The 26,731-nt window shown below is 41.4% G+C and overlaps 1 protein-coding gene across 1 annotated transcript in view; it reads left to right on the top strand.

Annotated features, from left to right (window-relative positions):
- The window catches only part of IGSF9 (immunoglobulin superfamily member 9), a 217,708-nt gene that overhangs the window by 103,087 nt on the left and 87,890 nt on the right, over positions 1 to 26,731 (top strand). Inside the window, exons 5-6 of the mRNA XM_053719910.1 lie at positions 6,437 to 6,554; positions 17,772 to 17,913. Of these exons, the coding sequence (XP_053575885.1) occupies positions 6,437 to 6,554; positions 17,772 to 17,913 (260 nt within the window). The remainder of the gene's footprint in view (positions 1 to 6,436; positions 6,555 to 17,771; positions 17,914 to 26,731) is intronic.

Genomic DNA, 26,731 nt, shown 5'->3' with positions numbered 1-26,731 from the left:
CAGAGTACTCACCCGTTATATACACACTTACCATAACAGCGTACTCACCTGTTATATACACACTTACCATAACAGAGTACTCACCCATTATATACACACTTACCATTACAGGGTACTCACCAGTTATATACACACTTACCATAACAGAGTACTTACCCATTATATATACACTTACCATAACAGAGTACTCACCCGTTATATACACACTTACCATAACAGAGTACTCACCCTAACACACTTACCATAACAGAGTACTCACCCGTTATATACACACTTACCATAACAGAGTACTCACCCGTTATATACACACTTACCATAACAGAGTACTCACCAATTATATACACACTTACCATAACAGGGTACTCACCCATTATATACACACTTACCATAACAGAGTACTCACCAATTATATACACACTTACCATAACAGCGTACTCACCCATTATATACACACTTACTATAACAGAGTACTCACCCGTTATATACACACTTACCATAACAGAGTACTCACCCATTATATACACACTTACCATAACAGAGTACTCACCCATTATATACACACTTACAATTACAGGGTACTCACCAGTTATATACACACTTACCATAACAGAGTACTCACCCATTATATACACACTTACCATAACAGAGTACTCACCCATTATATACACACTTACCATTACAGGGTACTCACCAGTTATATACACACTTACCATAACAGAGTACTCACCAGTTATATACACACTTACCATAACAGAGTACTCACCCATTATATATACACTTACCATAACAGAGTACTCACCCATTATATACACACTTACCATAACAGAGTACTCACCCATTACAGGGAGTGCAGAATTATTAGGCAAGTTGTATTTTTGAGGATTAATTTTATTATTGAACAACAACCATGTTCTCAATGAACCCAAAAAACTCATTAATATCAAAGCTGAATATTTTTGGAAGTAGTTTTTAGTTTGTTTTTAGTTTTAGCTATTTTAGGGGGATATCTGTGTTCAGGTGACTATTACTGTGCATAATTATTAGGCAACTTAACAAAAAACAAATATATACCCATTTCAATTATTTATTTTTACCAGTGAAACCAATATAACATCTCAACATTCACAAATATACATTTCTGACATTCAAAAACAAAACAAAAACAAACCAGTGACCAATATAGCCACCTTTCTTTGCAAGGACACTCAAAAGCCTGCCATCCATGGATTCTGTCAGTGTTTTGATCTGTTCACCATCAACATTGCGTGCAGCAGCAACCACAGCCTCCCAGACACTGTTCAGAGAGGTGTACTGTTTTCCCTCCTTGTAAATCTCACATTTGATGATGGACCACAGGTTCTCAATGGGGTTCGGATCAGGTGAACAAGGAGGCCATGTCATTAGATTTTCTTCTTTTATACCCTTTCTTACCAGCCACGGTGTGGAGTAGTTGGATGCGTGTGATGGAGCATTGTCCTGCATGAAAATCATGTTTTTCTTGAAGGATGCAGACTTCTTCCTGTACCACTGCTTGAAGAAGGTGTCTTCCAGAAACTGGCAGTAGGACTTGGAGTTGAGCTTGACTCCATCCTCAACCCGAAAACGCCCCACAAGCTCATCTTTGATGATACCAGCCCAAACCAGTACTCCACCTCCACCTTGCTGGCGTCTGAGTCGGACTGGAGCTCTCTGCCCTTTACCAATCCAGCCACGGGCCCATCCATCTGGCCCATCAAGACTCACTCTCATTTCATCAGTCCATAAAACCTTAGAAAAATCAGTCTTGAGATATTTCTTGGCCCAGTCTTGACGTTTCAGCTTGTGTGTCTTGTTCAGTGGTGGTCGTCTTTCAGCCTTTCTTACCTTGGCCATGTCTCTGAGTATTGCACACCTTGTGCTTTTGGGCACTCCAGTGATGTTGCAGCTCTGAAATATGGCCAAACTGGTGGCAAGTGGCATCTTGGCAGCTGCACGCTTGACTTTTCTCAGTTCATGGGCAGTTACTTTGCGCCTTGGTTTTTCCACACGCTTCTTGCGACCCTGTTGACTATTTTGAATGAAACGCTTGATTGTTCGATGATCACGCTTCAGAAGCTTTGCAATTTTAAGAGTGCTGCATCCCTCTGCAAGATATCTCACTATTTTTGACTTTTCTGAGCCTGTCAAGTCCTTCTTTTGACCCATTTTGCCAAAGGAAAGGAAGTTGCCTAATAATTATGCACACCTGATATAGGGTGTTGATGTCATTAGACCACACCCCTTCTCATTACAGAGATGCACATCACCTAATATGCTTAATTGGTAGTAGGCTTTCGAGCCTATACAGCTTGGAGTAAGACAACATGCATAAAGAGGATGATGTGGTCAAAATACTCATTTGCCTAATAATTCTGCACTCCCTGTATATACACACTTACCATAACAGAGTACTCACCCATTATATACACACTTACCATAACAGAGTACTCACCCATTATATACACACTTACCATAACAGAGTACTCACCCATTATATACACACTTACTATAACAGAGTACTCATCCATTATATACACACTTACCATTACAGGGTACTCACCAGTTATATACACACTTACCATAACAGAGTACTCACCAGTTATATACACACTTACCATAACAGAGTACTCACCCATTATATACACACTTACCATAACAGGGTACTCACCCATTATATACACACTTACCATAACAGAGTACTCACCAGTTATATACACACTTACCATAACAGAGTACTCACCCATTATATATACACTTACCATAACAGAGTACTCACCCATTATATACACACTTACCATAACAGAGTACTGACCCATTATATACACACTTACCATAACAGAGTACTCACCCATTATATACACATTTACCATAACAGAGTACTCACCAGTTATATACACACTTACCATAACAGAGTACTCACCCATTATATACACACTTACCATAACAGAGTACTCATCCATTATATACACACTTAGCATAACAGCCAAATCTATTTTTAAATTTACACTAATGTTGAACATTTAATCTAATGTTATGCAAAGACCTTTTGTATAATTTCTCTTCCAAAATCCTCCTTGTGTGTAGTATCTGGAGTCCTGTTTCTCATTATTCTTACTGTAAATCAGATGTAATATCTTCCTCATAGGGACCACAGATCCTTTTTATTTGGTGTGATTTTTTTCCCCCCATCAACATATGATTTGTGGTCTATTTTGCCTAAGTACTCAAAAGCTTTGAAACATACAGATTTGCTTGTCCTGTGTGGCAGACAGTTAAAATCACACCATGACGTGTTTTTGGGCAGCTAATAATTGCACTAAGCTCATTGTATCTCTGTTTATCTTAGCTGGGACATGTGAAAACATCTATTGTGTCTGCGTAGCTACCAAAAAAAAAAAAAAAAAAAAAAGCACAGCGCATCAAATCAGCCCTTTATAACAAAGGGGAATTGTCATTCTATTCTACAGTGCTATGGTTACATTTTACACAGTTTTCTTAAGCACTGTTACCCTCTAGTGGCAAATAATAGATACTACATGTTCCTTTTGATCAGTATACAATATATATTTATTTGCCATACATTTGGAAAAAAGATCCTTAGGACCGACACAACTTGATTAGTTTTCTGGGTTATATTTTTTTTCTTAATTTAAGTTGGATGATTTTGGGCCTCCTTTTCTGGGCCAGTCCATTCTGTTAGAACTGTTTGTGTCAATAAAACTGGCTGAATTGCTAATGCATTAATCTCAGGTCATAAAAATAATTTTGCTTACAGTTGTTTAATTGCATAATTAATATGTGTGAATTAATCGTGTTTTGTGAACTTTACGTTGATATTTATGGTGTTTTTTGGGCTTTTTGCACACCTTCTTGAAAAAAAAGTTAAAATTAGCTCATGGGAAATTACTTTTAAACAGTGGTGTACCCCATATAGGTCTTATTGCAAATAGTTTGTATGGGATCTTTTATGTTTCCATTTCTATTCACATGTATTATAAAGTAAGCAGATTGGTATTAAAGGTACACAACATTTACTTTGTTCCATGTTATCCTTTGTTGGAAAGCATACCTAGGTATGCTCAGGGGCATCACTGGTGGCTACAAACATGTATCTCTTGTCATTGGCTCTAGGAAAAGTGTCCAGCTAGCTCCCAGTGGAGCATTACTGCTTTGGAGTTGACTTTGAAGTGGTCAGACACATAGTTATATGCAAACCAAAGTTCAATAATAAAATGCTGTAACATATATTAAAGCATTATACTTTTGCATGTGCATGTCCCTTTAATAGTCTTGCATACCAGTAAAAGCTCAAAAGTTGATCATCCTCTCTTGCTCATGATCAAGACTGCTTCCAAATTAATGAGGCTTAGGCTTTTAAATAAAATGAATATGCCTTATTAAATCCAACTTAAAGTACGCTATACATTTAGCCATCAATCAGCAAGCGCTACCCAGGTGCTAAACCAAAAATGGCCCGGCTCCTAAGATTGCATTCCTGCTTTTAAAATAAAGATACCAAGAGAACTAAAAAAATAAATAAAATAGGAGTAAATTAGAAAGTTACTTAAAATTGCATGCTCTATCTCAGACATCCCAACCTGCAAAAACTCACTTCCGGGAGGTACCCCCCCCCCCCAAAAAAAAAAAAAAAAAAGAGGGATGAAAAAAAAATACTGGCAGTATTTTTTTTCATCCCTCTCTAACTACACACAAACACTTAACCGGCCGCCTGCCTTGACTGTTACTTTATGGACCACCTACGTTATCCCATACCAGTTATGTTCCCCTCAATCCCTAAGTGACCCCCACATACACAAATTTATAGACCACCTACGTTATCCCATACCAGTTATGTTCCCCTCAATCCCTAAGTGACCCCCACATACACAAACTCTTACCATAATATGCCTTTAAAACCCATGGACTTCATGTCGTTACTTACTTCAATCCTCGATGTAGTAAGTATGACTAGCTGTAACGGGTGGTTACCACAGCAACACAGGAAGTGGAACAGTGAATGCAATGAATGAAGCAGCCAATCACGAAAACTACTAGAACGGAAAAGCGATTGCACAGCGAGAGACCAAACAACCTTTAGTTACTGCCTAGTAACAGAGCGTGCATAACGATTTGTTTTGTGTTGTCATCACATAAAAAATCGTTATGCACGCTCTGTTACTAGCTGAAGAAATAGTATTACCATATGGGTTAGCTGCCTTCCGGGATAGTCCAATTGATTTGCGGGTGTCAGGAAGCAGCTATTTGAATGCGGGAGACTCCCGGAGCTTCTGGGAGACTTGGGATGTCTGCTATCTGAATCATGAAAGAAAAAAATGTTTTTCATATCCCTTTAACTACTGCCATGTGTCATAAAAGGGATAGAGGTATTGAGAGAGAAAGGGGTAGAGTAATAGAGGGAATGAGAGAGATGATAGGAGAGTGGGAGCGAAACGTTGCTGAGAAAGACAAGTGAATCAGAGGATAGCAGGATGAAATAAAGGAGAGTGACTTAAAGGGACACTCAAGTAAAAAATAAATGTTAATGATTCAGAAAGAGCATACAGTTTTAAGACACTTTCCAATTTACTTTATCACATTTTGAATATCTTTTAATATGCACATTATCCGGGGAACAAGATCCTACTGAGCATGTGCACAAGCTCACAGGATATACTTATACTAGTCTTTGATTGGCTAATGTTTGTCACATGATGCAGGGGTCCGGAAAATGGGAGAAAAAATAAATTTGCCAGAAAAAAAGTCTACTGCTTATTTAAAATTCAGGGAAGGTGTTACATCATTGTCTTTTTATTATGCACTTGGTAACTATGTCATTCTACTTCATTTAGTGGTCTTTTAAAGAGGTTGTGAGCAACTGTGGAGAAACAGGAATGTGTCAGTAGAGGGGCGGGATGACAACCCAAAATGTATACTGAGAAAGGTCCCTCTAACACCAACAGCAGTGGGCAAAGTACAATCCAGTGACCTCATTTCAGCTGTGTTATCTGATATTAAAAAACACAGAGGAAGTGAAACAATTAGGATGGCTGTTCAATGGAATTTTAATGTAAATTGTATTTTCTAAAACTCTAGAATGTGATAAACACACAAAAATATACCACAGAAGTGTGGGAGTTTATTTTATTTTTTTAAACAAAATCTGTATGACTGGAAAAATATCACTGTAGTGTTTAGTAGTAGCTTCAGTCCAGAGAAATCAGTTCAACTTCATGTTGATCAATTTCCTGTTGCTGTTAATGTTTTGTTTTATTTTTGCAATATGTGTTAGAATCTGCTCAATTGGTTCTGATATATTATATATGATTTATTTATTTATATGAGTTTATTTTTTATCTGTTAACATCAACTTTTAAATAGATTCACAGCTATCTTTAATATGTGTTCACTGTTCTCCCAGGTGAACAATGGTTCATTAAGAATTGTTGGAGTGGAGCGCTCAGCGGCTGGTGTGTACACGTGCCATGCATCCAGTGCCGAAGGGGAAATCACACACACCACCCGTGTACTAGTTCAAGGTAAAGAGCCCTTTCCTAAACCCAAAATGGCCGTTGTTGAGGGATTTTTGTTCTCAGTATTTAAGAAGCGGTAATCCTAGATGATAACTCAACTTGTGTGTATCTGACAAATATACACCTAGATATCTGCAAAATGCAGTTGCTTCCAAATAAATGATAACCACCATTCATGTATTAAAATTAAAAGACTAAAAGGTTTACAAATAATTTTAATGGTACATTAAAGGGCCATAATACCCAAATGTTTAAACACTTGAAAGTGATGCAGCATAGCTGTAAAAAGCTGACTAGAAAATATCACCTGAACATCTCTATGTAAAAAAGAAAGATATTTTACCTCAAAAGTTTCTCAGTAGCCACATCTTATTGTAAAGAACTTCTAAGCAACAAATCAGTATGTCTGGCCCGGGACAGCGGAAGGAACGATCTTACGTTTACACTCATCTTATATTCCTATTCAGTGCAAGGAAGTTTATTATGAAATCTCATGAGAGTTAAGTGAAATCTCATGAGATCACAGTAGAAGAGTTTATGACCTCAGCACTGTTGTTGCTGATTGGCCGCTGTTCATTTTTTATTTTCTCTTACCTGCAGCTGGGCTGCAGCTGAAGTATAACTTTTTACACAGAACTAACTCTACTGAGCTGAGGAAATTGTGAGGTAAAATATCTTCCTTTTTTACATAGAGATGCTCAGGTGATATTTTCCTGTCAGCTTTTTACAGTTATACTGCATCAGTTTCTAGTAATTTAGCATATGAGTATTATGTCCCTTTAACCCCTTAACCCCTTAATGACCGGACCATTTTTCAATTTTCTTACCCTTAATGACAATGGCTATTTTTACATTTCTGCGGTGTTTGTGTTTAGCTGTAATTTCCCTCTTACTCATTTACTGTACCCACACATATTATATACCGTTTTTCTCGCCATTAAATGGACTTTCTAAGGATACCATTATTTTCATCATATCTTATAATTTCCTATAAAAAAAATATAAAATATGAGGAAAAAATGGAAAAAAACACACTTTTTCTAACTTTGACCCCCAAAATCTGTTACACATCCACAATCACCAAAAAACACCTATGCTAAATAGTTTCTAAATTTTGTCCTGAGTTTAGAAATACCCAATGTTTACATGTTCTTTACTTTTTTTGCAAGTTATAGGGCCATAAATACAAGTAGCACTTTGCTATTTCCAAACAACTTTTTTTCAAAATTAGCGCTAGTTACATTGGAACCCTGATATCTGTCAGGAATACCTGAATATCCCTTGACATGTATATATTTTTTTTAGAAGACAACCCAAAGTATTGATCTAGGCCCATTTTGGTATATTTCATGCCACCATTTCACCGCCAAATGTCATCAAATAAAAAAAAAAGTTCACTTTTTCACAAATTTTGTCACAAACTTTAGGTTTCCCACTGAAATTATTTACAAACAGCTTCTGCAATTAAGGCACAAATGGTTGTAAATGCTTCTTTGGGATCCCCTTTGTTCAGAAATAGCAGACTTATATGGCTTTGGCATTGCTTTTTGGTAATTAGAAGGCCACTAAATGCTGCTGCGCACCACACGTAAATTATGCCCAGCAGTGAAGGGGTTAATTAGGTAGGTTGTAGGGAGCTTGCACGGTTAATTTTAGCTTTAGGGTAGAGATCAGCCTCCCACCTGACACATCCCACCCCCTGATCCCTCCCAAACAGTTCTCTTCCCTCCCCCACCCCACAATTGTCCCCGCCATCTTAAGTACTGGCAGAAAGTCTGCCAGTACTAAATAAAAGGAGTTTTTCTTTTTTTTAATAAAAAAAAATAAAATGTTTTAGCTGTGATGGACCCCTGCCTTAGCCCCAACCTCCATGATCCCCCCCCAGCTCTCTAACCCTCTCCCCTACCTAATTGCCGCCATCTTGGGTACTGGAAGCTGTCTGCCAGTACCCAATTTGCCCCAAAAACAAGTGGTTTTTTTTATCTTTTTTGCAATTTTTAATGTTTTCTGTAGTGTAGCAGCCCCCCACAATACCCCAACCCCCTCCCCCTCCCAGATCCTTATATATTTATTTTTTTTAATTCTTTTTTCCCCCCTCTTCCCTCCTCATTGGTGTCAGTGGCCAGCTAATCGCGTGCGCGCACGCGCGCCCCCGCACGCTCCCGGCACCCGGCGTGCACATTGCACTTACAGGAACCGGATGCCGGGTAGCGATGGGCCGCCCACCCGCCTCCCTGTTATGCTCCCACCCACCAACGAACCGGCACCATCGCTACCGGTGCAGAGAGGGCCACAGAGTGGCTCTCTCTGCATCGGAGTCTTCTGAAAAGGTATTGCAGGATGCCTCCATATGGACGCATCACTGCAATACCCTGAGAGCTGCTGGAAGCGATTGCGATCGCTTCCAGCACTCTCTTAGACAACTGACGTACCAGGTACGTCTATTGTCATTAACTGGTTGTTAATGCATGACGTACCTGGTACGTCAGTTGTCATTAAGGGGTTAAGGACCAAGGACGTACGCCACACGTCCTCAAAAAAAATACAGTTAATGACCGAGGACGTGTGGCGTACGTCCTTGGTCTGGAAAGCAGCTGGAATCGATCCTGCTCGCTTCCAGCTGCTTTCCGGTTATTGCAGTGATGCCTCGATATGGAGGCATCCTGCAATAACCCCCCTTGGCCATCCGATGCAGAGAGAGCCACTCTGTGGCCCTCTCTGCACCGGACATCGGTGGCCGGTATCGTTGGTGGGTGGGAGCAAGTCTGGGAGGCGGGTGGGCGGCCATCGATGTGCCCAGTGGAGTGGAGGGGGGCGGGATCAGGGGTGGGAGGGGCGGGAGCGCGCACGGGAGCGCGCGCGTGCACGGGGGGCGGCGGGTGGGTGCGTGCACGGAGCGGGAGGGAACCGCTACACTACAGAAAAAAAAAGTTTAAAAAGTACAAACAAAATAACTTTTTCAAAGCTGTAAATAAACAGCTAAGAGATGTGGAAGGGGTGGGGGGTTGATCTTGGGGGGGGGGGAAGCTACACTACAGAAAAGGGTTGTTTTTTTTAAAAAAAGGCACATTTTTTCACTAAACTGGGTACTGGCAGACAGCTGCCAGTACCCAAGATGGCGCCCATTAAGGCAGAGGGGGAGGGTTAGAGAGCTCTTTGGTGGGGGATCAGTAAGGCTGGGGGCTAAGGTGGGATCCTACACAGCAGCATATGTAAATATGCTAAAAAAACACACAAAAAAAGCCCAAATATAGCTTTTATTTTAGTACTGGCAGAGTTTCTGCCAGTACTTAAGATGGCGGGGACAATTGGGGGGTGGGGGAGGGAAGAGAGCTGTTTGGGAGGGATCAGGGGGTCTCATGTTTCAGGTGGGAGGCTGAGCTCTACACTAAAGCTAAAATTAACCCTGCAAGCTCCCTACAAGCTACATAATTAACCCCTTCACTGCTAGCCATAATACACGTGTGAAATGCAGCGGCATTTGGCGGCCTTCTAATTACCAAAAAGCAACGCCAAAGCCATATATGTCTGCTATTTCTGAACAAAGGGGATCCCAGAGAAGCATTTACAACCATTTGTGCCATAATTGCACAAGCTGTTTGTAAATGATTTCAGTGAGAAACCTAAAATTGTGAAAAATTTAACGTTTTTTTTAATTTGATCGCATTTGGCGGTGAAATGGTGGCATGAAATATACCAAAATGGGCCTAGATCAATACTTGGGGTTGTCTACTACACTACACTAAAGCTAAAATTAACCCTAGAAGCTCCCTACATGCTCCATAATTAACCCCTTCACTGCTGGGCATAATACACGTGTAGTGCGCAGTGGCATTTAGCAGCCTTCTAATTACTAAAAAGCAACGCCAAAGCCATATATGTCTGCTATTTCTGAACAAAGGGGATCCCAGAGAAGAATTTACAACCATTTAAGCCATAATTGCACAAGCTGTTTGTAAATAATTTCAGTGAGAAACCAAAAGTTTGTGAAAAAATTTGTAAAAAAGTGAACGATTTTTTGTATTTAATCGCATTTGGCGGTGAAATGGTGGCATGAAATATACCAAAATGGGCCTAGATCAATACTTTGGGATGTCTACTAAAAAAAAATATATACATGTCAATGGATATTCAGAGATTCCTGAAAGATATTAGTGTTCTAATGTAACTAGCGCTAATTTTGAAAAATAATGGTTTGGAAATAGCAAAGTGCTACTTGTATTTATGGCCCTATAACTTAAAAAAAAAGCAAAGAAGATGTAAACATTGGGTATTTCTAAACTCAGGACAAAATTTAGAAACTATTTAGCACGGGTGTTTTTTGGTGGTTGTAGATGTGTAACAGATTTTGGGGGTCAAAGTTAGAAAAAGTGTGTTTTCTTCTGTTATGTGTGATCAGTCCACGGGTCATCATTACTTCTGGGATATAACTCCTCCCCAACAGGAAATGCAAGAGGATTCACCCAGCAGAGCTGCATATAGCTCCTCCCCTCTACGTCAGTCCCAGTCATTCTCTTGCACCCAACGACTAGATAGGATGTGTGAGAGGACTATGGTGATTAACTTAGTTTTTATGACTTCAATCAAAAGTTTGTTATTTTACAATAGCACCGGAGCGTGTTATTACTTCTCTGGCAGAGTTTGAGGAAGAATCTACCAGAGTTTTTTACTATGATTTTAACCGGAGTAGTTAAGATCATATTGCTGTTCTCGGCCATCTGAGGGAGGTAAAAGCTTCAGATCAGGGGACAGCGGGCAGATGAATCTGCATTGAGGTATGTAGCAGTTTTTATTTTCTGAATGGAATTGATGAGAAAATCCTGCCATACCGTTATAATGACATGTATGTATACACTTCAGTATTCTGGGGATGGTATTTCACCGGAACTACTCTGTTAAAAGTCACTAATCCTTTTAATAAGTATTTATCATGTTAAACGTTTTTGCTGGAATGTAGAATCGTTTACATTTCTGAGGTACTGAGTGAATAAATATTTGGGCATTATTTTCCACTTGGCAGTTGTTTGGTTTTAATTGTGACAGTTTCGTTTCTCTTCACTGCTGTGTGTGAGGGAGGGGCCGTTTTGGCGCTCTTTGCTACGCATCAAAAATTTCCAGTCAGTTACTCTTATATTTCCTGCATGATCCGGTTCATCTCCGACAGATCTCAGGGGTCTTCAAACTTCTTTAGAGGGAGGTAGATTCTCTCAGCAGAGCTGTGAGAATTTTATATTGACTGTAAATAAAAACGTTGCTCTGTAATTTTTATGTCAAATTTAATTATTGTTATTTTACTATGGGAACAAACCTTTGCTAAAAGTTGTGTTGTTTTAAAGTTTGATGCTATAACTGTTTTTTCAGTTCATTATTTCAACTGTCATTTAATCGTTTAGTACCTCTTTGAGGCACAGTACGTTTTTGCTAAAAAAGATTATAACCAAGTTGCAAGTTTATTGCTAGTGTGTTAAACATGTCTGACTCAGAGGAAGATATCTGTGTCATTTGTTCCAATGCCAAGGTGGAGCCCAATAGAAATTTATGTACTAACTGTATTGATGCTACTTTAAATAAAAGTCAATCTGTACAATTTGAACAAATTTCACCAAACAGCGAGGGGAGAGTTATGCCGACTAACTCGCCTCACGCGGCAGTACCTGCATCTCCCGCCCGGGAGGTGCGTGATATTATGGCGCCTTGTACATCTGGGCGGCCATTACAGATAACATTACAAGATATGGCTACTGTTATGACTGAAGTTTTGTCTAAATTACCAGAACTAAGAGGCAAGCGTGATCACTCTGGGGTGAGAACAGAGTGCGCTGACAATACTAGGGCCATGTCTGATACTGCGTCACAGCTTGCAGAGCATGAGGACGGAGAGCTTCATTCTGTGGGTGACGGGTCTGATCCAAACAGATTGGATTCAGATATTTCAAATTTTAAATTTAAATTGGAGAACCTCCGTGTATTACTAGGGGAGGTTTTAGCAGCTCTCAATGATTGTAACACCGTTGCAATACCAGAGAAACTGTGTAGGTTGGATAAATACTTTGCGGTACCGGCGAGTACTGACGTTTTTCCTATACCTAAGAGACTAACTGAAATTGTTACTAAGGAGTGGGATAGACCCGGTGTGCCGTTCTCACCCCCTCCAATATTTAGAAAGATGTTTCCAATAGACGCCACCACTCGGGACTTATGGCAAACGGTCCCTAAGGTGGAGGGAGCAGTTTCTACTTTAGCTAAGCGTACCACTATCCCGGTGGAGGATAGCTGTGCTTTCTCAGATCCAATGGATAAAAAATTAGAGGGTTACCTTAAGAAAATGTTTGTTCAACAAGGTTTTATATTGCAACCCCTTGCATGTATCGCGCCGATTACGGCTGCGGCAGCATTTTGGATTGATTCTCTGGAAGAGAACCTTAGTTCATCTACGCTAGACGACATTACGGACAGGCTTAGAGTCCTTAAACTAGCTAATTCATTCATTTCGGAGGCCGTAGTACATTTAACCAAACTTACGGCTAAGAACTCAGGATTCGCCATCCAGGCACGTAGGGCGCTGTGGCTAAAATCCTGGTCAGCTGATGTTACTTCTAAGTCCAAATTACTTAATATACCTTTCAAGGGGCAGTCTTTATTTGGGCCCGGTTTGAAAGAAATTATCGCTGACATTACAGGAGGTAAGGGCCACGCCCTACCTCAAGACAAAGCCAAAGCTAAGGCTAGACAGTCTAATTTTCGTCCCTTTCGGAATTTCAAAACAGGAGCAGCATCAACCTCCACTGCACCAAAACAGGAGGGAGCTGTTGCTCGTTACAGGCAAGGCTGGAAGCCTAACCAGTCCTGGAACAAGGGCAAACAGGCCAGGAAACCTGCTGCTGCCCCAAAGACAGCATGAACCGAGAGCCCCCGATCCGGGACCGGATCTAGTGGGGGGCAGACTTTCTCTCTTCGCCCAGGCCTGGGCAAGAGATGTTCAGGATCCCTGGGCGCTAGAGATCATATCTCAGGGATACCTTCTAGACTTCAAATTATCTCCCCCAAGAGGGAGATTTCATCTGTCAAGGTTGTCAACAAACCAGATAAAGAAAGAAGCGTTTCTACGCTGTGTACAAGATCTATTATTAATGGGAGTGATCCATCCGGTTCCGCGGTCGGAACAAGGACAAGGGTTCTACTCAAACCTGTTTGTGGTTCCCAAAAAAGAGGGAACTTTCAGGCCAATCTTAGATTTAAAGATTCTAAACAAATTCCTAAGAGTTCCATCGTTCAAAATGGAAACTATTCGGACAATCTTACCCATGATCCAAAAGGGTCAGTACATGACCACAGTGGATTTAAAAGATGCTTACCTTCACATACCGATTCACAAAGATCATCACCGGTATCTACGGTTTGCCTTCCTAGACAGGCACTACCAGTTTGTAGCTCTTCCATTCGGATTGGCTACGGCTCCAAGAATCTTCACAAAGGTTCTGGGTGCCCTTCTGGCGGTACTAAGACCGCGAGGGATTTCGGTAGCTCCGTACCTAGACGACATTCTAATACAAGCTTCAAGCTTTCAAACTGCCAAGTCTCATACAGAGTTAGTTCTGGCATTTCTAAGGTCGCATGGATGGAAAGTGAACGAAAAGAAGAGTTCTCTTTTTCCTCTCACAAGAGTTCCATTCTTGGGGACTCTTATAGATTCTGTAGAAATGAAGATTTACCTGACAGAAGACAGGTTAACAAAGCTTCAAAATGCATGCCGTGTCCTTCATTCCATTCAACACCCGTCAGTAGCTCAATGCATGGAGGTGATCGGCTTAATGGTAGCGGCAATGGACATAGTACCTTTTGCACGCCTACACCTCAGACCGCTGCAATTGTGCATGCTAAGTCAGTGGAATGGGGATTACTCAGATTTGTCCCCTACTCTGAATCTGAATCAAGAGACCAGAAATTCTCTTCTATGGTGGCTTTATCGGCCACACCTGTCCAGGGGGATGCCATTCAGCAGGCCAGACTGGACAATTGTAACAACAGACGCCAGCCTACTAGGTTGGGGCGCTGTCTGGAATTCTCTGAAGGCTCAGGGACTATGGAATCAGGAGGAGAGTCTCCTTCCAATAAACATTCTGGAATTGAGAGCAGTTCTCAATGCCCTTCTGGCTTGGCCCCAATTAACAACTCGGGGGTTCATCAGGTTTCAGTCGGACAACATCACGACTGTAGCTTACATCAACCATCAGGGAGGGACAAGAAGCTCCCTAGCAATGATGGAAGTATCAAAGATAATTCGCTGGGCAGAGTCTCACTCTTGCCACCTGTCAGCAATCCACATCCCGGGAGTGGAGAACTGGGAGGCGGATTTCTTGAGTCGCCAGACTTTTCATCCGGGGGAGTGGGAACTTCATCCGGAGGTCTTTGCCCAAATACTTCGACGTTGGGGCAAACCAGAGATAGATCTCATGGCGTCTCGCCAGAACGCCAAACTTCCTCACTACGGGTCCAGATCCAGGGATCCGGGAGCGGTTCTGATAGATGCTTTGACAGCACCTTGGAACTTCGGGATGGCTTATGTGTTTCCACCCTTCCCGCTGCTTCCTCGATTGATTGCCAAAATCAAACAGGAGAGAGCATCAGTGATTCTAATAGCGCCTGCATGGCCACGCAGGACTTGGTATGCAGATCTAGTGGACATGTCATCCTGTCCGCCTTGGTCTCTACCTCTAAGACAGGACCTTCTGATACAGGGTCCATTCAAACATCAAAATCTAACTTCTCTGAAGCTGACTGCTTGGAAATTGAACGCTTGATTTTATCAAAACGTGGTTTTTCTGAGTCGGTTATTGATACCCTGATACAGGCTAGGAAGCCTGTTACCAGAAAGATTTACCATAAAATATGGCGTAAATACCTATACTGGTGCGAATCCAAACGTTACTCCTGGAGTAAGGTTAGGATCCCTAGGATATTGTCCTTTCTACAAGAAGGTTTAGAAAAGGGTTTATCAGCTAGTTCATTAAAGGGACAGATTTCAGCTCTGTCCATCTTGTTACACAGGCGTCTGTCAGAAAATCCAGACGTCCAGGCCTTTTGTCAGGCTTTAGCTAGGATCAAGCCTGTGTTTAAAGCTGTTGCTCCGCCATGGAGTTTAAACTTAGTTCTTAACGTTTTACAGGGTGTTCCGTTTGAACCCCTTCATTCCATTGATATAAAATTGTTATCTTGGAAAGTTCTGTTTTTAATGGCTATTTCCTCGGCTCGAAGAGTCTCTGAGTTATCAGCCTTACATTGTGATTCTCCTTATCTGATTTTTCACTCAGACAAGGTAGTTCTGCGTACTAAACCTGGGTTCTTACCTAAGGTAGTCACTAACAGGAATATCAATCAAGAGATTGTTGTTCCATCCTTGTGTCCAAATCCTTCTTCAAAGAAGGAACGTCTTCTACACAATCTGGATGTAGTTCGTGCCCTCAAGTTCTACTTGCAGGCAACTAAAGATTTTCGCCAAACTTCTTCCCTGTTTGTCGTTTATTCTGGACAGAGGAGAGGTCAAAAAGCTTCTGCTACCTCTCTCTCTTTTTGGCTTCGTAGCATAATACGTTTAGCCTATGAGACTGCTGGACAGCAGCCTCCTGAAAGAATTACAGCTCACTCCACTAGAGCTGTGGCTTCCACTTGGGCCTTTAAGAATGAGGCCTCTGTTGAACAGATTTGCAAGGCTGCAACTTGGTCTTCGCTTCATACTTTTTCCAAATTTTACAAATTTGACACTTTTGCTTCTTCGGAGGCTATTTTTGGGAGAAAGGTTCTTCAGGCAGTGGTTCCTTCTGTATAATGAGCCTGCCTATCCCTCCCGTCATCCGTGTACTTTTGCTTTGGTATTGGTATCCCAGAAGTAATGATGACCGGTGGACTTATCACACTTAACAGAAGAAAACATAATTTATGCTTACCTTATAAATTCCTTTCTTCTGTTGTGTGATCAGTCCACGGCCCGCCCTGTTTTTAAGGCAGGTAAATATCTTTTAAATTATACTCCAGTCACCACTTCACCCTTGGTTACTCCTTTCTCGTTGATTCTTGGTCGAATGACTGGGACTGACGTAGAGGGGAGGAGCTATATGCAGCTCTGCTGGGTGAATCCTCTTGCATTTCCTGTTGGGGAGGAGTTATATCCCAGAAGTAATGATGACCCGTGGACTGATCACACAACAGAAGAAAGGAATTTATCAGGTAAGCATAAATTATGTTTTTTTCAATTTTTTCCTCATATTTTATAATTTTTTTTATAGTAAATTATAAGATATGATGAAAATAATGGTATCTTTAGAAAGTCCATTTAATGGCGAGAAAAACGGTATATAATATGTGTGGGTACAGTAAATGAGTAAGATGAAAATACAGCTAAACACAAACACCGCAAAATTGTAAAAATAGCCTTGGTCCCAAACGGACAGAAAATGGAAAAGTGCTGTGGTCATTAAGGGGTTAAAGGGAGACTGAACCCAAATTTTTTCTTTCGTGATTCAGATAGAGCATGACATTTTAAGCAACTTTCTAATTTACTCCTATTATCAAATTTTCATAATTATCTTGGTATCTTTATTTGAAATGCAAGAATGTAAGTTTAAATGCCGGCCCATTTTTGGTGAACAACCTAGGTTGTCCTTGCTGATTGGTGGATAAATTCATCCACCAATCAAAAACTGCTGTCCAGAGTTCTGAACCAAGAAAAAAGCTTAGATGCCTTTTTTTCAAATAAAGATATCAAGAGAATGAAGAAACATTGATAATAGGAGTAAATTAGAAAGTTGCTTAAAATCGCATGCTCTATCTGAATCACAAAAGAAAAAATTTGGGTTCAGTGTCCCTTTAAGCTCAAAACTTGTCAAAGGCTCATTGGTTGATGAAGACAGCCCTTACAGCTGTATTGGTAGATAGGACACATGTATGAAAACCAGTTAGTTTTATTCACTGTGGGAATGTTTGTTAAAAATAAAATGTAGATGCAACAATGAAGCAAATTATTTTGACACTTGTAGAAAATAACTTGTATTGTAATATAAATGTTAAAGGCTGTTATCTTATCTAATAAATATCCACAATTTCTTTTCTTGTTCTCTTTGGGGGGAAAAGCCATAACTTTATATAAACTTTCATGATTATTTTCCCCAGCAGATGAGGTTTTCAATGACTTGCTGTTCATTATGATAATTTCTCACTTCTTTCTAGGTCCTCCCATTATTGTTGTCCCGCCTGAGAACACCACAGTTAATATTTCCCAAGATGCCTTTCTAACCTGCCAGGCTGAAGCCTATCCAGCTAACTTGACCTACAGTTGGTTCCAAGGAAACAGCAACGTATACCTTGTTAGGTTTGAGAGATTTTTTTTTTAAGTTTCAATTTACTAATTTATATTTTGTAATTACCAATAATGTAGGAATTTCCACTGATACACTGCGATTTTCTGGAATTTTTTATCATTTTTTACATTAATGCATGAATGGGGATTTAAATCAAATTAAATAAAGCATAGCTCCTAAATTTGTATAAAATATTTTGCAAAGTTTTTTTTTTTTTTTTTACATTAATGCTGCAGCCCAGACAGGTTTTACCTGCATCTAACCGTACTCACCATACCAATGTCAGAATTTGTTTATAACTGGCTTCTATGCCTTGAAGTTATTAGAACTTATTTTATCTGTATTTAGAAATGTATTTATATTCATACCTCCCTGGATGTGCAGTGATCAAAGACAGCTATAGTTTAGAAAGTTGTACTTAACAAATTATTCTTAATCTTTTATCTGTAAAGCCCCAGTTTATTCGGCAGTGCTGAGTACAGTCCTGACCAAATGTTTTGAGAATGACACAAATATTAATTTTCACAAAGTCTGCTGTCTCAGTTTTCTCCAACATAGGTGTGTCCGGTCCACGGCGTCATCCTTACTTGTGGGGATATTCTCTTCCCCAACAGGAAATGGCAAAGAGCCCAGCAAAGCTGGTCACATGATCCCTCCTAGGCTCCGCCTACCCCAGTCATTCTCTTTGCCGTTGTACAGGCAACATCTCCACGGAGATGGCTTAGAGTTTTTTAGTGTTTAACTGTAGTTTTTATTATTCAATCAAGAGTTTGTTATTTTGAAATAGTGCTGGCATGTACTATTTACTCAGAAACAGAAAAGAGATGAAGATTTCTGTTTGTATGAGGAAAATGATTTTAGCAACCGTCACTAAAATCCATGGCTGTTCCACACAGGACTGTTGAGAGCAATTAACTTCAGTTGGGGGAACAGTGAGCAGTCTCTTGCTGCTTGAGGTATGACACATTCTAACAAGACGATGTAATGCTGGAAGCTGTCTTTTTCCCTATGGGATCCGGTAAGCCATGTTTATTACGATCGTAAATAAGGGCTTCACAAGGGCTTATTAAGACTGTAGACTTTTTCTGGGCTAAATCGATTCATTATTAACACATATTTAGCCTTGAGGAATCATTTTATCTGGGTATTTTGATATAATAATATCGGCAGGCACTGTTTTAGACACCTTATTCTTAGGGGCTTTCCCAAAGCATAGGCAGAGCCTCATTTTCGCGCCGGTGTGGCGCACTTGTTTTTGAGAGGCATGGCATGCAGTCGCATGTGAGAGGAGCTCTGATACTTAGAAAAGGCTTTCTGAAGGCGTCATTTGGTATCGTATTCCCCTTTGGGCTTGGTTGGGTCTCAGCAAAGCAGATACCAGGGACTGTAAAGGGGTTAAAGTTCAAAACGGCTCCGGTTCCGTTATTTTAAGGGTTAAAGCTTCCAAATTTGGTGTGCAATACTTTTAAGGCTTTAAGACACTGTGGTGAAAATTTGGTGAATTTTGAACAATTCCTTCATGTTTTTTCGCAATTGCAGTAATAAAGTGTGTTCAGTTTAAAATTTAAAGTGACAGTAACGGTTTTATTTTAAAACGTTTTTTGTACTTTGTTATCAAGTTTATGCCTGTTTAACATGTCTGAACTACCAGATAGACTGTGTTCTGAATGTGGGGAAGCCAGAATTCCTATTCATTTAAATAAATGTGATTTATGTGACAATGACAATGATGCCCAAGATGATTCCTCAAGTGAGGGGAGTAAGCATGGTACTGCATCATTCCCTCCTTCGTCTACACGAGTCTTGCCCACTCAGGAGGCCCCTAGTACATCTAGCGCGCCAATACTCCTTACTATGCAACAATTAACGGCTGTAATGGATAATTCTGTCAAAAACATTTTAGCCAAAATGAACACTTATCAGCGTAAGCGCGATTGCTCTGTTTTAGATACTGAAGAGCATGACGACGCTGATAATGATATTTCTGAAGGGCCCCTAACCCAGTCTGATGGGGCCAGGGAGGTTTTGTCTGAGGGAGAAATTACTGATTCAGGGAACATTTCTCAACAAGCTGAACCTGATGTGATTGCATTTAAATTTAAGTTGGAACATCTCCGCATTCTGCTTAAGGAGGTATTATCCACTCTGGATGATTGTGACAAGTTGGTCATCCCAGAGAAACTATGTAAAATGGACAAGTTCCTAGAGGTGCCGGGGCTCCCAGAAGCTTTTCCTATACCCAAGCGGGTGGCGGACATTGTTAATAAAGAATGGGAAAGGCCCGGTATTCCTTTCGTCCCTCCCCCCATATTTAAAAAATTGTTTCCTATGGTCGACCCCAGAAAGGACTTATGGCAGACAGTCCCCAAGGTCGAGGGAGCGGTTTCCACTTTAAACAAACGCACCACTATACCCATAGAGGATAGTTGTGCTTTCAAAGATCCTATGGATAAAAAATTAGAAGGTTTGCTTAAGAAAATGTTTGTTCAGCAGGGTTACCTTCTACAACCAATTTCATGCATTGTCCCTGTCACTACAGCCGCATGTTTCTGGTTCGATGAGCTGATAAAGGCGGTCGATAGTGATTCTCCTCCTTATGAGGAGATTATGGACAGAATCAATGCTCTCAAATTGGCTAATTCTTTCACCCTAGACGCCACTTTGCAATTGGCTAGGTTAGCGGCTAAGAATTCAGGGTTTGCTATTGTGGCGCGCAGAGCGCTTTGGTTGAAATCTTGGTCGGCTGATGCGTCTTCCAAGAACAAGCTACTTAACATTCCTTTCAAGGGGAAAACGCTGTTTGGCCCTGACTTGAAAGAGATTATCTCTGATATCACTGGGGGTAAGGGCCACGCCCTTCCTCAGGATCGGCCTTTCAAGGCAAAAAATAAACCTAATTTTCGTCCCTTTCGTAGAAACGGACCAACCCAAAGTGCTACGTCCTCTAAGCAAGAGGGTAATACTTCTCAAGCCAAGCCAGCTTGGAGACCAATGCAAGGCTGGAACAAGGGAAAGCAGGCCAAGAAACCTGCCACTGCTACCAAGACAGCATGAAATGTTGGCCCCCGATCCGGGACCGGATCTGGTGGGGGGCAGACTCTCTCTCTTCGCTCAGGCTTGGGCAAGAGATGTTCTGGATCCTTGGGCGCTAGAAATAGTCTCCCAAGGTTATCTTCTGGAATTCAAGGGACTTCCCCCAAGGGGGAGGTTCCACAGGTCTCAGTTGTCTTCAGACCACATAAAAAGACAGGCATTCTTACATTGTGTAGAAGACCTGTTAAAAATGGGAGTGATTCATCCTGTTCCATTAAGAGAACAAGGGATGGGGTTCTACTCCAATCTGTTCATAGTTCCCAAAAAAGAGGGAACGTTCAGACCAATCTTAGATCTCAAGATCTTAAACAAGTTTCTCAAGGTTCCATCGTTCAAGATGGAAACCATTCGAACTATTCTTCCTTCCATCCAGGAAGGTCAATTCATGACCACGGTGGATTTAAAGGATGTGTATCTACATATTCCTATCCACAAGGAACATCATCGGTTCCTAAGGTTCGCATTCCTGGACAAACATTACCAGTTCGTGGCGCTTCCTTTCGGATTAGCCACTGCTCCAAGGGTTTTCACAAAGGTACTAGGGTCCCTTCTAGCTGTGCTAAGACCAAGGGGCATTGCTGTAGTACCTTACTTGGACGACATTCTGATTCAAGCGTCGTCCCTTCCTCAAGCAAAGGCTCACACGGACATTGTCCTGGCCTTTCTCAGATCTCACGGATGGAAAGTGAACGTGGAAAAGAGTTCTCTATCTCCGTCAACAAGGGTTCCCTTCTTGGGAACAATAATAGACTCCTTAGAAATGAGGATTTTCCTGACAGAGGCCAGAAAAACAAAACTTCTAGACTCTTGTCGGATACTTCATTCCGTTCCTCTTCCTTCCATAGCTCAGTGCATGGAAGTGATCGGGTTGATGGTAGCGGCAATGGACATAGTTCCTTTTGCGCGCATTCATCTAAGACCATTACAACTGTGCATGCTCAGTCAGTGGAATGGGGACTATACAGACTTGTCTCCGAAGATACAAGTAAATCAGAGGACCAGAGACTCACTCCGTTGGTGGCTGTCCCTGGACAACCTGTCACAAGGGATGACATTCCGCAGACCAGAGTGGGTCATTGTCACGACCGACGCCAGTCTGATGGGCTGGGGCGCGGTCTGGGGATCCCTGAAAGCTCAGGGTCTTTGGTCTCGGGAAGAATCTCTTCTACCGATAAATATTCTGGAACTGAGAGCGATATTCAATGCTCTCAAGGCTTGGCCTCAGCTAGCGAGGGCCAAGTTCATACGGTTTCAATCAGACAACATGACAACTGTTGCGTACATCAACCATCAGGGGGGAACAAGGAGTTCCCTAGCGATGGAAGAAGTGACCAAAATCATTCTATGGGCGGAGTCTCACTCCTGCCACCTGTCTGCTATCCACATCCCAGGAGTGGAAAATTGGGAAGCGGATTTTCTGAGTCGTCAGACATTGCATCCGGGGGAGTGGGAACTCCATCCGGAAATCTTTGCCCAAGTCACTCAGCTGTGGGGCATTCCAGACATGGACCTGATGGCCTCTCGTCAGAACTTCAAAGTTCCTTGCTACGGGTCCAGATCCAGGGATCCCAAGGCGGCTCTAGTGGATGCACTAGTAGCACCTTGGACCTTCAAACTAGCTTATGTGTTCCCGCCGTTTCCTCTCATCCCCAGGCTGGTAGCCAGGATCAATCAGGAGAGGGCGTCTGTGATCTTGATAGCTCCTGCGTGGCCACGCAGGACTTGGTATGCAGATCTGGTGAATATGTCATCGGCTCCACCTTGGAAGCTACCTTTGAGACGAGACCTTCTTGTTCAGGGTCCGTTCGAACATCCGAATCTGGTTTCACTCCAGCTGACTGCTTGGAGATTGAACGCTTGATCTTATCGAAGCGAGGGTTCTCAGATTCTGTTATCGATACTCTTGTTCAGGCCAGAAAGCCTGTAACTAGAAAGATTTACCACAAAATTTGGAAAAAATATATCTGTTGGTGTGAATCTAAAGGATTCCCTTGGGACAAGGTTAAGATTCCTAGGATTCTATCCTTCCTTCAAGAAGGATTGGAAAAAGGATTATCTGCAAGTTCCCTGAAGGGACAGATTTCTGCCTTGTCTGCGTTACTTCACAAAAAGCTGGCAGCTGTGCCAGATGTTCAAGCCTTTGTTCAGGCTCTGGTTAGAATTAAGCCTGTTTACAAACCTTTGACTCCTCCTTGGAGTCTCAATTTGGTTCTTTCAGTTCTTCAGGGGGTTCCGTTTGAACCCTTACATTCCGTTGATATTAAGTTATTATCTTGGAAAGTTTTGTTTTTAGTTGCAATTTCTTCTGCTAGAAGAGTTTCAGAATTATCTGCTCTGCAGTGTTCTCCTCCTTATCTGGTGTTCCATGCAGATAAGGTGGTTTTACGTACTAAACCTGGTTTTCTTCCAAAAGTTGTTTCTAACAAAAACATTAACCAGGAGATTATCGTACCTTCTCTGTGTCCGAAACCAGTTTCAAAGAAGGAACGATTGTTGCACAATTTGGATGTTGTTCGCGCTCTAAAATTCTATTTAGATGCTACAAAGGATTTTAGACAAACATCTTCCTTGTTTGTTGTTTATTCCGGTAAAAGGAGAGGTCAAAAAGCAACTTCTACCTCTCTTTCTTTTTGGATTAAAAGCATCATCAGATTGGCTTACGAGACTGCCGGACGGCAGCCTCCCGAAAGAATCACAGCTCATTCCACTAGGGCTGTGGCTTCCACATGGGCCTTCAAGAACGAGGCTTCTGTTGATCAGATATGTAGGGCAGCGACTTGGTCTTCACTGCACACTTTTACCAAATTTTACAAGTTTGATACTTTTGCTTCTTCTGAGGCTATTTTTGGGAGAAAGGTTTTGCAAGCCGTGGTGCCTTCCATTTAGGTGACCTGATTTGCTCCCTCCCTTCATCCGTGTCCTAAAGCTTTGGTATTGGTTCCCACAAGTAAGGATGACGCCGTGGACCGGACACACCTATGTTGGAGAAAACAGAATTTATGTTTGCCTGATAAATTGCTTTCTCCAACGGTGTGTCCGGTCCACGGCCCGCCCTGGTTTTTTTAATCAGGTCTGATAATTTATTTTCTTTAACTACAGTCACCACGGTACCATATGGTTTCTCCTATGCAAATATTCCTCCTTAACGTCGGTCGAATGACTGGGGTAGGCAGAGCCTAGGAGGGATCATGTGACCAGCTTTGCTGGGCTCTTTGCCATTTCCTGTTGGGGAAGAGAATATCCCCACAAGTAAGGATGACGCCGTGGACCGGACACACCGTTGGAGAAAGCAATTTATCAGGCAAACATAAATTCTGTTTTTATGATGGCAATTTGCATATACTCCAGAATGTTATGAAGAGTGATCAGATCAATTGCAATTAATTGCATGCAAAGTCCCTCTTTGCCATGAAAATGAACTTAATCCCCCAAAAAAAAATTTCACTGCATTTCAACCCTGCCACAAAAGGACCAGCTGACATCATGTCAGTGTTGACAAGGACAAGGCTGGAGACCACTCTGTCATGCTGATTGAGTTAGAATAACAGACTGGAAGCTTTAAAAGGATGGAGGATGGTGCTTGAAATAATTGTTTTTCCTCTGTTAACCATGGTTACCTGCAAGGAAACACGTGCAGTCATCATTGCTTTGTACAAAAAAGGATTTATAGGCAATGTTATTGCTGCTACTAAGATTGCACCTAAATCCACCATTTATCGGATCATCAAGAACTTCACGGAGAGATGTTCAATTGTTGTGAAGAAGGCTTCAGGGCACCCAAGAAAGTCCAGCAAGCGCCAGGACCATCTCCTAAAGTTGATTCAGCTGCGGGATCAGGGCACCACCAGTGCAGAGCTTGCTCAGGAATGGCAGCAGGCAGGTGTGAGTGCATCTGCATGCACAGAGAGGCAAAGACTTTTGGAGGATGGCCAGGTGTCAAGAATGGCAGCAAAGAAGCCACTTCTCTCCAGGAAAAACATCAGGGGCAGACTGATATTCTGCAAAAGGTACAGGGATTGGACTGCTGAGAACTGGGGTAAAGTAATTTTCTCTAAAGCATCCCCTTTCCGATTGTTTGGGGCATCTGTAAAAAACCTTGTCCGGAGAAGAAAAGGTGATTGCTACCATAAGTCGTGTCATGCCAATAGTAAAGCATCCTGAGAACATTGATTTGTGGGGTTGCTTCTCAACCAAGGGAGTGGGCTCAATCACAATTTTGCCTAAGAACACAGCCATGAATAAAGAATGGTACAAAAACATCCTCCAAGAGCAACTTCTCCCAACCATCCAAGAACAGTTTGGTGATGAACAATGCTTATTCCAGCATGATAGTTATCACTTTTGCCTTATGGCAAGGTGCTCTAAGTGGCTTGGGGAACAAAACATTGAAATTTTGGGTCCATGGCCAGGAAACTTCCCAGACCTTAATCCCATTGAGAACTTGTGGTCAATCCTCAAGATGCGGGTGAACAAACCCCCCACCCACACATATTCTGACAAACTCCAAGCATTGATTATGCAAGAATGGGCTGCCATTAGTCAGGATGTGGCCTAGAAGTTGATTGACAGCATGCTATGGCGAATTGCAGAGGTCTTGAAAAAGAAAGGTCAACACTGCAAATATTGACACGCAGAAACCACGGCGTGCGGCTGCACCAAACCGGAACCAGATGGCAAGAAGAAGGTCATCCATTCACAGGCTTCGTAGTATGGAGTACCGTAGCAAAGGGTGATCAGCCCAATATAAGCAAAGTTCAAAGAGGAATAGCAGGCACTACTCGGTGTACAAAAATTAAAAACATTAACCTAATGTAGTGGTCAATAAAAGCATATGACCATTATGAAACGCTTGTAATCATACTTCAGTATACCATAGTAACATCTGACAAAAAGATCTAAAAACACCAAAGCCAGGACTGTACATGATCACTAGGGTATACAGTAAAATACAATTAGACTTGACAATGTAATTACAGGAAAAGAGATCCTGATCTGAAGAGCTTACAATCTACATCTTGTAGAATGGTTTATGTCTACAGAAACAGTAACAATAGCAGCTTAAGGTGTATACTGGTGAGGAATGGTAAAGAGCAATTAGGAGGGCAGTTGATATGAATCAGCAGGTGGGGTTTTAAAGAGTGCTCCAGGGATCCACATTTTATGTAAGGTGGCATCTTTGTCATTTATGCTACATATTGTGGTTTTATTTAAACACTTTATTGTGCTCCTTATTAAATGTTATTATAAGAGGGCAACAAGTTACATTTAGTTTTATAGCTGACATTACACTGTATACGAATCATACATTATACAATTTGTTCCAATATATATGTCCTTAAAATAGACTGCATCTGCCTGGACCCATCCACCACAATTAACCTTAACCAGCAGTATTCAGATTCTCTGCACCACATTTAACTATTACAGCAACTGTATACTACCGTGTGCTGTTAACCATAACCACATTCAACTCTAACTATAACTTATTTTTAGTGGCATAGATGACTGTAGTGGGTAGATTACACAGGGGATAATGACAGCTGCAGTTAGGGTAAAAGTTTAGTAGGGGGACAAGTAAGGGTGAAATGTGATGGAGGAAGCATTATAGTGTCTTGGGTCAGAAACTCTCTGATGGCTGGACATAGGGATTTACTGTCAGGGGCTGATAGTATAACCATCAAATATCTGGGAGTCACCAAATAGTATGATCCAGTCTCTGATATAGAGTTATAGAGC

The sequence above is a fragment of the Bombina bombina genome, chromosome 1, assembly GCF_027579735.1.
Source record: "Bombina bombina isolate aBomBom1 chromosome 1, aBomBom1.pri, whole genome shotgun sequence".
Classification (NCBI taxonomy): domain Eukaryota; kingdom Metazoa; phylum Chordata; class Amphibia; order Anura; family Bombinatoridae; genus Bombina; species Bombina bombina.
The sequence above is the reverse complement of the archived record's forward strand: the minus strand, read 5'-3'. Positions and strand labels throughout refer to the sequence as shown.